Genomic DNA, 13,920 nt, shown 5'->3' with positions numbered 1-13,920 from the left:
ACTTACAGAAATTACATACTTACCCTTTAGTTTAAGGTCCACATTGTGTCGCAGCCAAGGATAAACACCATAGTTTGACATGTCTTCAGGAATAGGGTGATTATATATCCAGCCATCACATGCAAATCGATAAAAGTTCTCACACGGATCTATGGATTGATTTATCTTGCTTAGGATGCCAGCAGCTGTAAAAAAGACACTACATAGATTTTGTGGAACACTTTTTCCTAAACAGAGAATTACACAAGGCCACAGTCCAGAAATGATGATTAACATTTACCAGTCTCTGCAACGTGATGCTGACCTCACTTGCAAGCTAAGCCTTGATGTTCTCTGGGGCTGATGTGTGCCCTGATCTCTGCCATTTTTAAAGAACAGCAAGAGTACCACCCAGCTTCTCTAGCATCTAACAGTGCCTACATGAGAAGCAAAAAAAAAGACAAAATATCTGCAATGAATGTTTTTGCGTGCCATACAGCAATGATCACTGAACCTAGCACTACAGGAACGTGAACTGCTGGAGCCAGACACCTGAAGACAGGCTCTCCATTGTTGCCAGGATAGAATTAATTGCCTGAGGAATTTAGTAGCAATACATATCAAGCAGATTGTAATTAGCATTCCAGAAATTATGCACTGTTTACCTTTAGCTGAATAGCTGCACAAGAAAACAAATCAGGTTCTGATCTACCATTCATTGGAAAAGATAACTGTAGTATTTCCAGCTCCATTTTGTGACTGCATCCCTGCCAGTTGCTGTTGCAGGTGAGACTGGTAAGAGAGAGATCAGTCTGACAAGCCAGAGACTTAATAGCTTTTGAGTATCTAATCATAGAATGGTTTGGGTTGGAAGGGACCTCTAAGGGTCATCTAGTCCAACCCCCCTGCAATGAGCAGGGACATCTTCAACTAGATCAGGTAGCTCAGAGCCCCGCCCAACCTGACCTTGAATGTTTCCAGGGATGGGGCATCCACCACCTCTCTGGGCAACCTGTGCCAGTGTCTCACCACCCTCAGCGTAAAAAGTTTCTTCCTTGTATCTAGTCTGAATCTACCCCCTTCAGTTTAAAACCATTACCTCTTTCATGCATTATAGTGATTGTGGCATAAATCTACAATAAATTCAGGTTTGGGGAAGAGTGGCTGGAAAGCTGCCCAGCAGAAAAGGACCTGGGGTTGTTGGTCGCCAGCCGGCTGAACATGAGCCGGCAGTGTGCCCAGGCGGCCAAGAAGGCCAATGGCATCCTGGCCTGTATCAGAAATAGTGTGGCCAGCAGGAGTAGGGAAGTGATCGTGCCCCTGTACTCGGCCCTGGTGAGGCCGCACCTCGAATACTGTGTTCAGTTTTGGGCCCCTCACTGCAAGAAGGACGTTGAGGTGCTGGAGCGTGTCCAGAGAAGGGCAACGAGGCTGGTGAGGGGTCTGGAGAACAAGTCTTATGAGGAGCGGCTGAGGGAACTGGGGTTGTTTAGCCTGGAGAAAAGGAGGCTGAGGGGAGACTTCATCGCTCTCTACAACTACCTGAAAGGAGGTTGTAGCGAGGTGGGTGTTGGTCTCTTCTCCCAAGTAACTAGCGATAGGACGAGAGGAAATGGCCTCAAGTTGTGCCAGGGGAGGTTTAGATTGGACGTGAGGAAAAATTTCTTTACTGAAAGAGTGGTTAAACATTGGAAGAGGCTGCCCAGGGGAGTGGGTGAGTCCCCATCCCTGGAGGGATTTAAAAGATGTGTAGATGAGGCACTTAGGGACATGGTTTAGTGGGCATGGTGGTGTTGGGTTGACGGTTGGACTCGATGATCTTAGAGGTCTTTTCCAACCTCAATGATTCTATGATTCTATTCTATTCTATGATTCTATGAATATATGAGTTGAGTAACATGGAATATGTGGATACTGGACATTTTTTGGCTAAATGACCATATGTTTTGAGGCTTATCCAAATAACTGATTAAAAATCCTAGCAGGAAATCCGATAACTTTTACAGACTTTATGGTACTATTTCTAGCATCCAGTAACTCTTCTTCATCCACTTAGAGTAACTCTTCCTATGATATTTCTGTCTCAGCTGTAATTCTCTCTCTCACATTAGAAACTCTCAAACTGGCTACACTGAAGACGTTTTGGTCCTTGGCAATTTTCTATCACTCCTGAAAAGTTGTTCAGCAAGGCAGGGCTCAGGTCTTGAGACACTATGTAGTCTCTACACAGAGCACTCTGAGCTAAAACAGTCAGGTCATGTAGGTGTCCGGATCTGCCTTGGTGCAAAATCCCAGCTTCTGCTGAGCTTACCGAAAAATCCATGTTATTTCATGTGCACATGAGAAAAAGAAGGCCAATTCAGATTCAAACTTCTTAAGGGACTTTTTTTTTTTTTTTGTTCTGAAGCTCAAGATGAAGCCCCCACACTTCTTTTTTTTTTGTTGGGGTTTTGGGGGTGGTGGTGTTTTGATTAGTCATCCCACCTTTCTTAAATATTTGCACTTATTCAAGAATCAGCTCTGGAGGGCGGTGCCCAGGGTGGCCAAAAGCACTGTCACTGCAGCGCAGAGCAGAAGCAGAATGGCAAGAAATGTCCTGGTAATGTTGAGATCTGCAAATTTTTCAATTTATGGAGCCCCACAGAATTTGTCAGCATTTCAAACACAAGCCAAACACCTCGCATAGTATCAGCTTAATATGGTTCAGAATGGAAATACTCTTTTAAGTTCACACAATGTCCATTTTATTTCTAATAAGACAGCTCTAGGGGCAGATTTCCAGATGTGGTAACTGTTGTTTGATCTTTGCTTTCATTATACTCGGTGATAAAACTCTCATTGATTTAGCGTGAGCAAAACTGTCAAAACTGACCAGTGCAAAATGGGTGTCTCTCAGGTCCTACCAAGCCTGGTGCCTTTAGCTTGCATTTAATGCTAATAGATGTCCCAGCTCTATAAGGGTTACCACATGTATCTCTGTCTGGGGAGAAGAGCCTGCCAATATGGAAGCAGTTGCAGATTTTGAGTCATAGTCACCACATTACAATTGTGCAAGCCTGTGCAAGATCCATCCCTAAAGCATCTCTGTGCTTAACAATTCACTTGCTAGTTTTCTGACTACTGAGAACGAAACAACAAAATATACCTGAAGGTCAAGTCACCCAACATTTTGTTTCCTATTAAAAAAATAAACCCTATGGGAAACTTTGAGTTAACCTGGGTAGAATAGAGTTAAAACAATTTAAAACGTGAATTTTAATTGTAGAAAATAAACAGATCTGCAGCAACTTAAACAGTGACTGTTTAAAAAGTTGGGGTTCCCTCCCTCCCCCCATTATTAATGAAGTTTTCTGAGTAAAATGTTATCATGGAAAAAATTTAAATGGTATAAATATCTCATTAACATACTATAATCATGATATAATAGAGAGGGTAAAGTTGTTGCTTACCAGCTTCAATGCATTCTGAGGTCAAACAGTACTTTTGCTTCGGATGAAAATTTATAAGACCTTGGCTAACTGCAAAATGGAAAACCATAATGAGATCATTTGTAATGAATTTTGACCATTGCAGCCAAATGTTTTGTACTTGATCATTCAAATGTCAGTGCAAGCTCTGGCCCTAATACATCTCTGACTACATCGATTTAAAACAGTTAGAATGTATATTAAGTAAATACTGCAGCTCGTAACAAATAATTTTCCCCTCCTGTGCCTGCTTTCTCCTTCCTCTGTCTTTGCCTGTAGGCAGCGTGGAGCAAGGGCTGTCTCCCAGTGTACGTTTGCACAGTGCCTGGAGTAACTTCAGTCTTACTCGCTGGCAGCGAGCGCCACCACGATACAAACAATTAATCATTGTTGCTATCATCCTCCAGAGAGGCACTTCTCACAGCTGACAATGCAACACGGAGCTGTCTAGCCACCTTCTGCAGGGTTTCCACAGCTCCTCCCGAGCTGTGGGGCTTGTGCTGCCCCTTCTCCTGCAGCAGCACTGCGCTGCCCGGCCCCACCGGCATGACCCAGTGCCGACGGGACGCTTTCAGGGTCCCCTTATTCCGGCCTGGAATAAACCAGATAGCAATGGGCACAGGGATAGCTGTGGTTTATAAGGTACAGCGTGGTTTCTGTCTGAACTGGCTCCCAAAAGTATTGTAATTGTATTTGCTTCCAAAAACCTTGCTGACAAGGACTATGAAATTGTCAGTTAATTTTGCTCATCTTTTAAAAATGTGTGTTACAGCTGCCACTGAAACTTAAGCATAGGAATTGCTAATTTCAGACACTGCTGCCAGGCAGCAAATCTGCAGATAATTGATACTTGGGATGAGGATGGGAGAGTCTCAGTAGACGTGCTCAGTAAACTTAAAGAAATGTCTCGTTATATCCATTATCTTAATAACTCAGTCAATGGCAAAAATAAAAAAAGCAAGAAAAACCAAACAAAAAACCCAACAATGGAATATACTAAGGTATCGTAGCTTTACCAGTGCTGATAGTTATAAAGCAATTTCTCCTGTAGTTATATATCGTTCAAAAGGGATAAGAAGATGTGAAACGGTATTTCAGCACAGGAAAAATTTTACTATAAAAAACCTATAGCTAGAATTTAATATAAAGCTGTTTCATCTCTTCCAACATCATAGCTTTAATGACAATTAATGACAGAAATGGCTGAATTTCATTCCAATTTTCTTAGAAACTGAGAATGTAAAACTATTTCTGGACAACTTTACCAAAGCTTGCATTGACTCAGTGAAACACAGCACCTCAACAACCTTTGTAAATTAGCCAAGAAATACATGAGACTTTGAGGCATATAAAGACTGTAATTGCAATATTGAAGAACAGTAGAAAATAGAGAAGTGGAGGTCTCCAGAATATGATTTTGAGCTGCATGAGATACAAATAATGGATAATGTGCCTATTAATTAAGTGTTGCACTCCTCCCAACTCACCTTTCCCCCCCTTTAAAGTTAGCCTTTTAGAACCCACCCAGGTCTTGAAAGTTTGCTAGATTTTTTTTTTTTTCTTAACAAAGCAGAGAAAGGAAGGAAAATCCCAGACACCATTTAATTCTTTTGCACTTGATGGAAAATGAGGGAAAATGAAAAAGAATCAGTAAAGAATCTCAAGTAGCCCTCGTGGTTTTGATACTTTATAAACAAAAGCAAAATACCATTTCAACTGTTTTTGTTCCATTTACAGCTTCATCATTAGAGCAAATTAAAAAAAAAATCTTTGACAGTAATGTTTCCCTTTTAATTAACAACTAATTTTGATTGAAAAAACTTTGCCTGGTTTTGTTCTCTTGCCTTTTTGTTGCTGCTGTTGTTGTTAAGAGAACTAACCATTACATTATTACTCACAGTCGTGGTTGTAACACTCAGTGCCCCAGCTTCTTCCTTTATAAACCTGTTTCCAGATTATTAAGCAAATATACACCGTAATTAAGCTCCCCAAAAAAATCTGAAAGGGGAAAAGGCATACAAATATGCAGACGCAAATAACGTGGATGTTCCTATAAACTGAGAAGTCCAAAGGGCTACCAAGTCAGGAGGGGAGGCTACCAAATTGAGGTTCAAAGCTGCCTGACTTCTTGCCCGAGGGAGCTGGAGAGCCATCTGCTTCCTTTTGCTCTGGCCTCGGCTCCCAAGGAGGAGGTGGCTCCTGTCCTGCCACAGCCCATGCTATCGTCTGGAGAGCCACAGGCAGGACCCTGCATGATGCCAAGTGACTCCCCTGGTAGCTCCCCACTGAAGTCACGGTACAGCTACAGCTGGTATGAGCAAGTAACGGTAAATAAAAACACATGATTCTCCCAGATTCCTCTTAGAGTTGTAAGAGCTCTGAGAAGAAGAAACAAGAGAAGCAGGAGAAGGCTACGTTTCACTCCTCAGGCTGGAAAACTGAAGGGAAATTGTTTCAGGTCTACCAGAAACAGCAAGTTTTGCAGATTAAATGAAAATTGAAGAAAACGTCATCTTGAGGTGCCTGAAATGTTTCACATGACCAGAAATAATGGTCTCCTTTTCCACAGTTTAATAAAACTAAAAAAGAGTTAAACTTAAACTTTCAAACAAAACACAGTGTCACAATGAAACATGGAAATATTGCATTGGCAAAAAGTTAAACCAACACAGTTTAACTTTTTTCCTTTATTCTTTTGGTTGAAAACCTCAGACAATTTCCAAACAAATCCTAAAAACATTTTGGTTGACCCAAGGCCAGCATTTTTATTTTCTTAGCAGTTACGCCAATGAAAATTTTGACACTGAATCCATCTGGCTACTGAATAGGCCTCAGCACACTTAGAAAACTATCTCTAAGAATTAATATATTTGCTTGAATTTTCACATCTGGTGTATGGATAAAGCACTTCTATCTCTGACAAGCTATGGTGGTAAACGGCTATTGTTTTTTTACAAGCAATAAACAAACAATCTAGTGCTAAAAAAAGAAATAAGGTCTCCACTACTCCCTGGTGTTCGATATTGTATTCTTTAAGTGAAAAAAAATGTTATTTCTCATCTAGAAAAAATATTTTGCACTAACAAGTTGAAGATTCAATCCTGCTCATGTTTATAAAGAGTTTTGTTGAATTGAGTGGGATTACTTGCATACACAAAGGTTACTTGCCTACAAACGTTTGTAGAATTTGCTCTAGAGCAGAAAAACACTAACCGAGTGTGAGCCTGGTGCTTTAAATATTCTATAGAAAACCTGGCATCATTTTCTCTGTTGTGATTATAAACGAAGCAGACCTTTCAAACAAGATTACAAGATCATAAGGGATTGGAGGGAAGCAAAAGATATGCTTAGAGGCTAAGTTCCCTCCAGTCCAGGGAAATCTGTGTTGGTCTAAAGAAATGAAAAGTTGGGCTGAATAATTCCAAAAGAGGATCTGTCTCTGTAAGTTCTTACAGGATATAACACTGCTTTCTCTTCTCTGCTTGGTCACAATCTGTGAATTCATAATCAGGGTTACTGATATGCGTAGTCTCACACATTTCTCCCCGTTCTCCAAAATAACCCAATTCTGGCTAGAACACCTTCAATCCAAATTTAAATTCAGCATTCAAAAAGTTACATGAGCTCACGTTGCATCTTCCAGCTCTAGTGTTCCCACAACAAATCCCTTTCCTGACACATTTCCATTTTGGAATAAATATAAAATGGGGGGAAAGAAGAAGAGACCAAGATTTTCACCAAAACACATTGTGGAGCACAAACACTGGCACCAAGCAGACAGGCTGGGGAGGGTTGCGTTCAGGTTAGCCTCGACCTTTCCACTTACCCAAGAAAAGCGTGGTGCCCAGCACAACGGTGCCACTCACAAAGACGCCGAGGGCGATCCGCGTGGCTTTGCTGGCTGCTCTCCTGGCTTCGGGTACTGTCTCTCTTTCCATCAGGATGGCTCAGGATGTGCTCGCTCTCGCAGAAGTCTGGTTTTCCTCTGCTGCTGTGGTAGCAGTATTTCAACTGTTCACAGACTGCACCCATGAGCTCTCCTCCTCCTCTCTCCTATTTACAACTCCAGGTTTCTGCCATGAACCATTTCCTAGGCACTTCCTGCTCTCCCCCTCTCAAAGGAAAATCACGCGTAAAATAGTAGCTGTCTCCTACGGTTTCCTCCGGCCAGGAGGAGGAAAGGCAAGCAGTGGCCACTGTACGTACAGCCCTTGCTGCCTGTAGAGCCTCTATGAGCCAATCGCTCAGCAGTTCCCCTTATCAGGGGTGCCGAACACGAGGATTTCACAACGTTGCTGAACAGATGTTTTAGCTATTCAAACATATAGCTGTAAAACCCTTTACAGTCAAAGCAGGGTTGCTGACAACTTTTACAAACACAAGACTGATGGAAGGTTTTCTGTTTTCCCCTTGCACTTATTTAAAAAGACTAATTATCTGCTGACTAAAGTTTCCTCCTCTTAAACCATTCCTGCTGCATCATTTGGCTTCACCAGAAGAGATACCCGCTCAGCGGACAAATCCCTTTTTAAAGCTTCTTAAGAGCTCTTAGAATATCATGTAGCATTTTATTTTGGGAATTCGGTATGTGACACTGCATGCCAAAAATCACAGTCATGCAGCACAAAGCAATAATCAGCACAACCTACAGAAGTGTTGCTTTAAAAGCTAGATTTTTTTTTTTCCAGGCAAGATATTTCAGTCCTTGCTGATATGCAATGAATCTTAGGAGATGATCCCATGCTTCCAAGTCAAGTACTACTATGAGCTTAGTGGAAAGTATCTACTTGGCACTTCAAGTTGGTGGGGAATAAAAAAAAAAAGCGCCCTACTTATATGGATTTCTCGGTTTCTGGCTTAGACTTGATGATCCTCTCTCCAGGTGGCAAGGTTTCCCCATTCATCAAGTAAAAAAATTAATCATTTCAGGATGAATTCTCTGAGCTGACTGTGACATTCAGCCCTCTGAGGAGCTCTCACTTCCACCAGAGCTGGACTCCCACGCAAAACATAAGGATGCAGGGAGAGGCAGCACCATGCTCGTCCTCCCAAGAACAGTTTATGTGTTTGAGTTACTTCTATACTGGTTTATGAGTTCTTATCTCAGCCCCCACCTGTCCTGATAAAAAACTGCACAAGTAGAAAGGAGAAAGGCATATGTCACAAGGTGCATGTGATGGCCGTTATCAGTTTGGAGACTTGAATGGTTTTTCCCTGTGGGCACCTGCACACAAGTTGTCCTGGATCCCAGATGGGCATAAAGGGAAAACCCACTCCATCCACAAGAAGACTTAAGAGTTTAACAGTCCTGAAACCCCTCACTCCTCAACCCCCTCTACAGCCTGGCTGGAGTCCTGCAAACAAAATGCCCTCATTTCTTATTCCCGTCCCTCTTTGTCAGCAAGCTCCAGGAGGGCATTCTTACCTCTGCTTGGCACAAAACAGGAAAAAAGCATTTGTTTCTTTTCATCTGCCTACTTGTCCCACATTTAACCCATGATTTTTGATGTCCATCAGCTGAGGAAGAAGAGGGAAACGATGCCACGGAACCAGGAGGACCACATACCTCCCAGTACAAGAGTTCCCATTTATGCATTAATGACTCCGTGGGTGTGAGTAGATCCCTGGTTATAAACAGCCCCCAGCACAAGTCTGTTACCAGCACAGGTTTGAAAAGGTATCTATGCAACGTTGGTGCTATTGAATCTTTATATCAGAAATCATTAGGAATCTCAAAGGGCCTGCCAAAAGGGCAGAGTGTTGACATAGAAAACGCATGGACACTCTGGGATCTCAACACTTAATCAACTTTGCCCATGATCCGAACGCTGAGTAAATCTCAAAAGGACCCTTTGACAAGCATTTGCTGTTGATTGCCTGAGGGTTTTCCTTCTGTCAGTATTGAACCACTGACAGTACAAGTGCTGAACAGTTGTTAGACCTATGCATACCGTCCATCATCTTTATATCCCCCCAATCAACATTAAATGATCACATCCGTACTCGAATTCCCCCACACTTTATAACTTTAAAGTTTTGCTCCCTAGAGAAGTACTACAGCCTAGCATGTACTGAATATCATGCTCTATTAGTGTTTCATTAACAGCATTTTTCTTTCAAGGTATGATCTCTTTCTAGGATAAGATCAGGCCAAAAACCAAGAACACCTTTCAACAATGCAAAGCAGCAACTGGTTACTTCCCTTTGGAAAACTGTGGGGGAAAGAGGGAAAAGGGAGATGAAGAAACAGGTAAGAGGTAGAGGCTGGACAATTCAGTCCTCTCTCCCAAATAGGAACCTTAGCCAAAGCGAAGGTGAGGGCTACAGGAGCGTGGAGATATCCCAGCAAGCTCCAACTGCAGGACTCCTCTGGAGAGTCAGCCCCAAGCAGCACATGATCCTTCTGGCACGAAAATCACAATCAGCTGCCAGCAACAGAATGACTTCTCCAAGCTTGGATTTGTGGGCTTATTTACGCTGTGGCATAGTATAAGTGTCCTTCCCTCTGGCTGTAGAGCCTGGCTGTAGTCAGTAACTCATCTTGGTTTCTCCAGCACATACAGAACTATGAAATTAGGGCTAAAACACAAACAGCTGCAGGCAACAGCTGCAGAGATCCATTTCTGGCAGTATTTGAAGAGGTGCACGGAGCACATGTGAATCGGCTTCTGATACTGCTGATTAGTAACAGAAGTTTGAGGGATTTGATATGTGTTTTGGATGAGTGTGCTAGGATTTGGTTGCCTTGCTCATCATAAGTCCAGCAGCTCTTTGGCAGGTACACGATACGTGGCCACGCTTACTGCTGGAACTGCTAACAGCACTCCTGCTGTTATAGTCCAATAAGGCACTTAATGAGGCTGTGCACAGACTCTGTGAAACATTCATAAAACATTGAATGGACACAGGGGGAAAAAGTAATAATTAAATGCAACATGCTCTAAATCACTCAGAACTGCCTCTGACCGAGATCCCACTCAAACAATAGGATCACTCTGGCACCAGGACAACGCGCAAACTTTTCCACTCAAACCCATATGCAAGAGCTGGCAAACCCTCTGGAACATGCTCTGGGCTGAACCACGGCAAAAGTGTCCCAGTTTCTGTAAAAAGTCTGTCTACATATGCAAGCGTGCATGCATGCATGTGAATGCACACTCACAAATACAAGCGCATGCTTATTACCTTGCTGTTTTATGAGCAGACACAATTCTTACTTCCATTGATTATGCCAGAGTCAGGCAAGAGTGCTTGATCAGAGCTAAAAATCAATAGTTCTACGTCAACTTCTTCCAACATAGTTTGGTTCAAGGAAGTTCCCATTTCTTGAGGTTTGATTATTCAATAGACGCACAAAACCCCACGTTTTGCCTAGTTTTCACTGGCAAGTCAAAATCAGTTACACAGGTATCGCTGAACATCTGGAACAACAAAACAGCCTGAGGTCAGCACACATTCAGCCCAAGCTTGCTGAAGGACCTGCCTGCAGCAAGTCCGAGCACTGTAAAACACTTTGTCTTTTTGCATTTAGGTAACTTCAAAATGTATTAAAACAATTACTGATACTTTTAACGCAGACAGAAAAAACAGTTCAGTTTTAATTGTAAAAACCAAAATAATGTATGTAAAACACATTAGGTTATACTAATACATTGGTTATAGAAGACATTTCCTCAGAAGACGCTGTCCTCATTGTGCACATTAAAGACTTGCCCTATCTGGGGGGGCAACTGACAGGTTACCTTAGAGGAATTAGTTAAGCTTGACAGAAGCAGTTCACAATCAAAGCATCACAGCTTTGATGATGCCCTATGGAGCATTTTTAGCTCATGGTAAAAGGAAGAATATAGCCACTCCCACACTGTTGGGGGCAGAGCTACCAGATACAGCTTGAGTAGCTTCAGCAGAAAAAGCACAGAATTACAGCCTGTGAAGTTAAAGGTGTATTCAGAGGTATATGCTGGCTTCATTGAAAGAGATTAATTAGCATAGGTCAGAGTAAAGACCATATTTTCATTTCATTTCAAGTGTTCCACTGTGGGGCCTTGAACTGTTTTTTCAAACCATGCAGCCATTGTAGCCAGAATTGGACAACTGGGCTTTGTGTACACATGATGTGCTTGAGAAAAAACCCAACATGTTGCGTTTGAAGACCGCTTGACCATTTGTCCTCAGATCTCTCAATCTCATAAATGACACTCTTTTGGCTACAAAACCCCCTAAATTTCCATGCTGCAGTCAACAGCAACCACACTTTGGCACAAATCAGTCCTTTATTCATGTGACAGAAACAGCTGGAAATAAATAACTCCATTGTTTTCCACTAGTACAGCCACATCACACAGGGTCTCAGTGCAGCTGTGAGAATGTGGGTCATTAATTAAGAGCCAACAGGCCTTGCAGGGCTCTGAACATTCCTGGTGGCAAGCTTTTCCACTAACTATAACCACAACTGTGGAGAGAACACCCTGCAAAGCAGAAAACTTTGTCCTCCAACACTTAATTCCCCAAATAATTTTTTTTTCTTTTTTAATTCTAAATAGGCTAAGCTATTCTCATTACTCCAAGAAAAACTTGTCCCTGCTATAGGAAACATTGCTTTCTTTGACCAAAAGGTGCTTGTATCTAACCCAAACAGCAACTCACTATGAAAGCCAACATCTGGGATGATTAAAGTTAAATCACTCAAGTTTACAAGATTTTTTAGAGCTGCTTTTGAAAAAGCACTTTAATGAAACAATGCATATGTTCTTGAGCAGAAAGAAGAACTGCTTTAGGTCTTCTAACAATTTTTCTTCAAGAAGCAAATTAAGTTATAGCTAAACAAAACACTACTTGTCCTAGAGGCCACATTCACGCTATAACAAGAGTGTGTTTACATATAGCCATCACATATGCATACTCCCCATCTGTCATCCCACTGTATAGATTAAACCTGAAGTCCATGTCCAGTATACATGCTTGACATGCACTGTAGAAAGGCCTGTTAGTTGGGGATTAAGAAATATATAAAACACTCTGGAGTAACTCAGAGCAAATTTTTTGCTTTTTTCATATGATCTGTGAACATAAGCTGAAAAGGCACTGAAAAAGGACGTTGCTGGGAAATGTGACATTTCCAATGGCCACAGCAGTAGGTGCAGGGGTGCAGACAGGACACAACTATCTGTTGTTCCTTTAAAATATTGCATCAGGGCCACCAGAGCTTTACCCACTTATTTTGCTCTGTCCAGATGTTCACTCACAGCTGACAGACTATTTGTATGAATAGCAGAAGCAAGGAAGCTTGGTTTCCAATGAGTTTGTGTCTCACGGATGAATTTTCAGGTGTGTAATGAGACATATTCACCAACATTTGAAATCAAAAGAGGAGAGCCACCAGGCCCGCCTATGGCTGCTTTCAGCCTCTACCAAGGAGATCCCCCTGCTGTGCCCTCCTGTCTCTGAGAAGCACGACTGCCTCTGCAAGAGCAAAGGCTCCTGCCTACTCTCCCACTTGGATCTCCAAAGGTATTAGCACAGCAGCACAAATCTATCTTCAGAAGCAGCAGAGCTCAGAGTCAGCTGAGGCCAGGAGCAGAGCAATTGCTCCACAAAGGTGCCACTGAACAGGTAACTGGGGGCTCACTTGCTTATGCTGACCTTTGTAGAAGACCTGCAAAAGCAGACCAAAACCTCCTCCATGTGCTTTACTACCCAAGGCAGTAGAGCTCAGCAGTCCTGTAAGGTACCGGCTCTGGTGAAAGCTCTTCTCGCATGAGGGCTGTTTGGTCACATCCCTCTGCACGATGGATTCTCCTGTGCCTACCAAGGGCTACACTCACACTGAAGCCTTTGTAGCAGAAACAAGAGACCTTTCCACCCAGACAGGCTGGGCAGGAGAGAGTAGGGGACAGAGCTAGGGAAAGCACAACTGCATAACCTCTGTTTTCAGAGAAGAACAGGCTAGCTAAAAAGAAAAAAAAAAAAATATCCCTGTTCTTCCAGGGTATTGCTACAGCCAGCTCGGGCTCCTCCTGAAGTTAGTTCTATTTGAATGCATTTTACTCAAGTGGATTCTTTTTCTTCTCCCTCATCTCAAAATGAGATTACAATTAACTTTGCACACAGTTAAAAGCTAGAAAAATCCCACGTTGAATATGATGTCCTAACTACAATGCCCCATGACAACATGAGGCTTCATCTCGTTCAGCAGAAGTATTTCTAGGTATCATCTGGTTTTGTTCCAGTCTTGGTGCTACCACAGTGATTATGCCCATGTCTAATAGCGATGTACACCAGCACCTCAGGAAGGTTTAAATACATTTGATCATCAAGCTCTTGGGAAAGGGGAGGCCAGAGGCAGATCAAGTTGAAACCACAGCATGAGGCACCATGGGACAGAATCGGCAATACCAAACATTTGCTTTCCTGAAGTCACAGAAATCCTCAAGAACCAAACAGTAGGCACTAAATATCTTTACAAACCAAATTG

The 13,920-nt window shown here is 42.4% G+C and overlaps 1 protein-coding gene across 1 annotated transcript in view; it reads right to left on the bottom strand.

Annotated features, from left to right (window-relative positions):
- Nucleotides 1–7,624, bottom strand: part of PHEX (phosphate regulating endopeptidase homolog, X-linked) — a 112,946-nt gene extending 105,322 nt beyond the window's left edge. Inside the window, exons 1-3 of the mRNA XM_009276909.2 lie at nt 7,273–7,624; nt 3,429–3,497; nt 24–185 (exon numbers count right to left, since the gene is read on the bottom strand). Coding sequence (XP_009275184.1) covers nt 24–185; nt 3,429–3,497; nt 7,273–7,384 — 343 coding nt within the window. The 5' untranslated portion in view covers nt 7,385–7,624. The remainder of the gene's footprint in view (nt 1–23; nt 186–3,428; nt 3,498–7,272) is intronic.
- Nucleotides 7,625–13,920: the final 6,296 nt, after the last annotated feature.

Source organism: Aptenodytes forsteri, unplaced genomic scaffold, assembly GCF_000699145.1.
Source record: "Aptenodytes forsteri isolate BGI_AS27 unplaced genomic scaffold, ASM69914v1 Scaffold273, whole genome shotgun sequence".
NCBI lineage: Eukaryota > Metazoa > Chordata > Aves > Sphenisciformes > Spheniscidae > Aptenodytes > Aptenodytes forsteri.
This window is presented reverse-complemented; position numbering and strand designations above follow the sequence as displayed.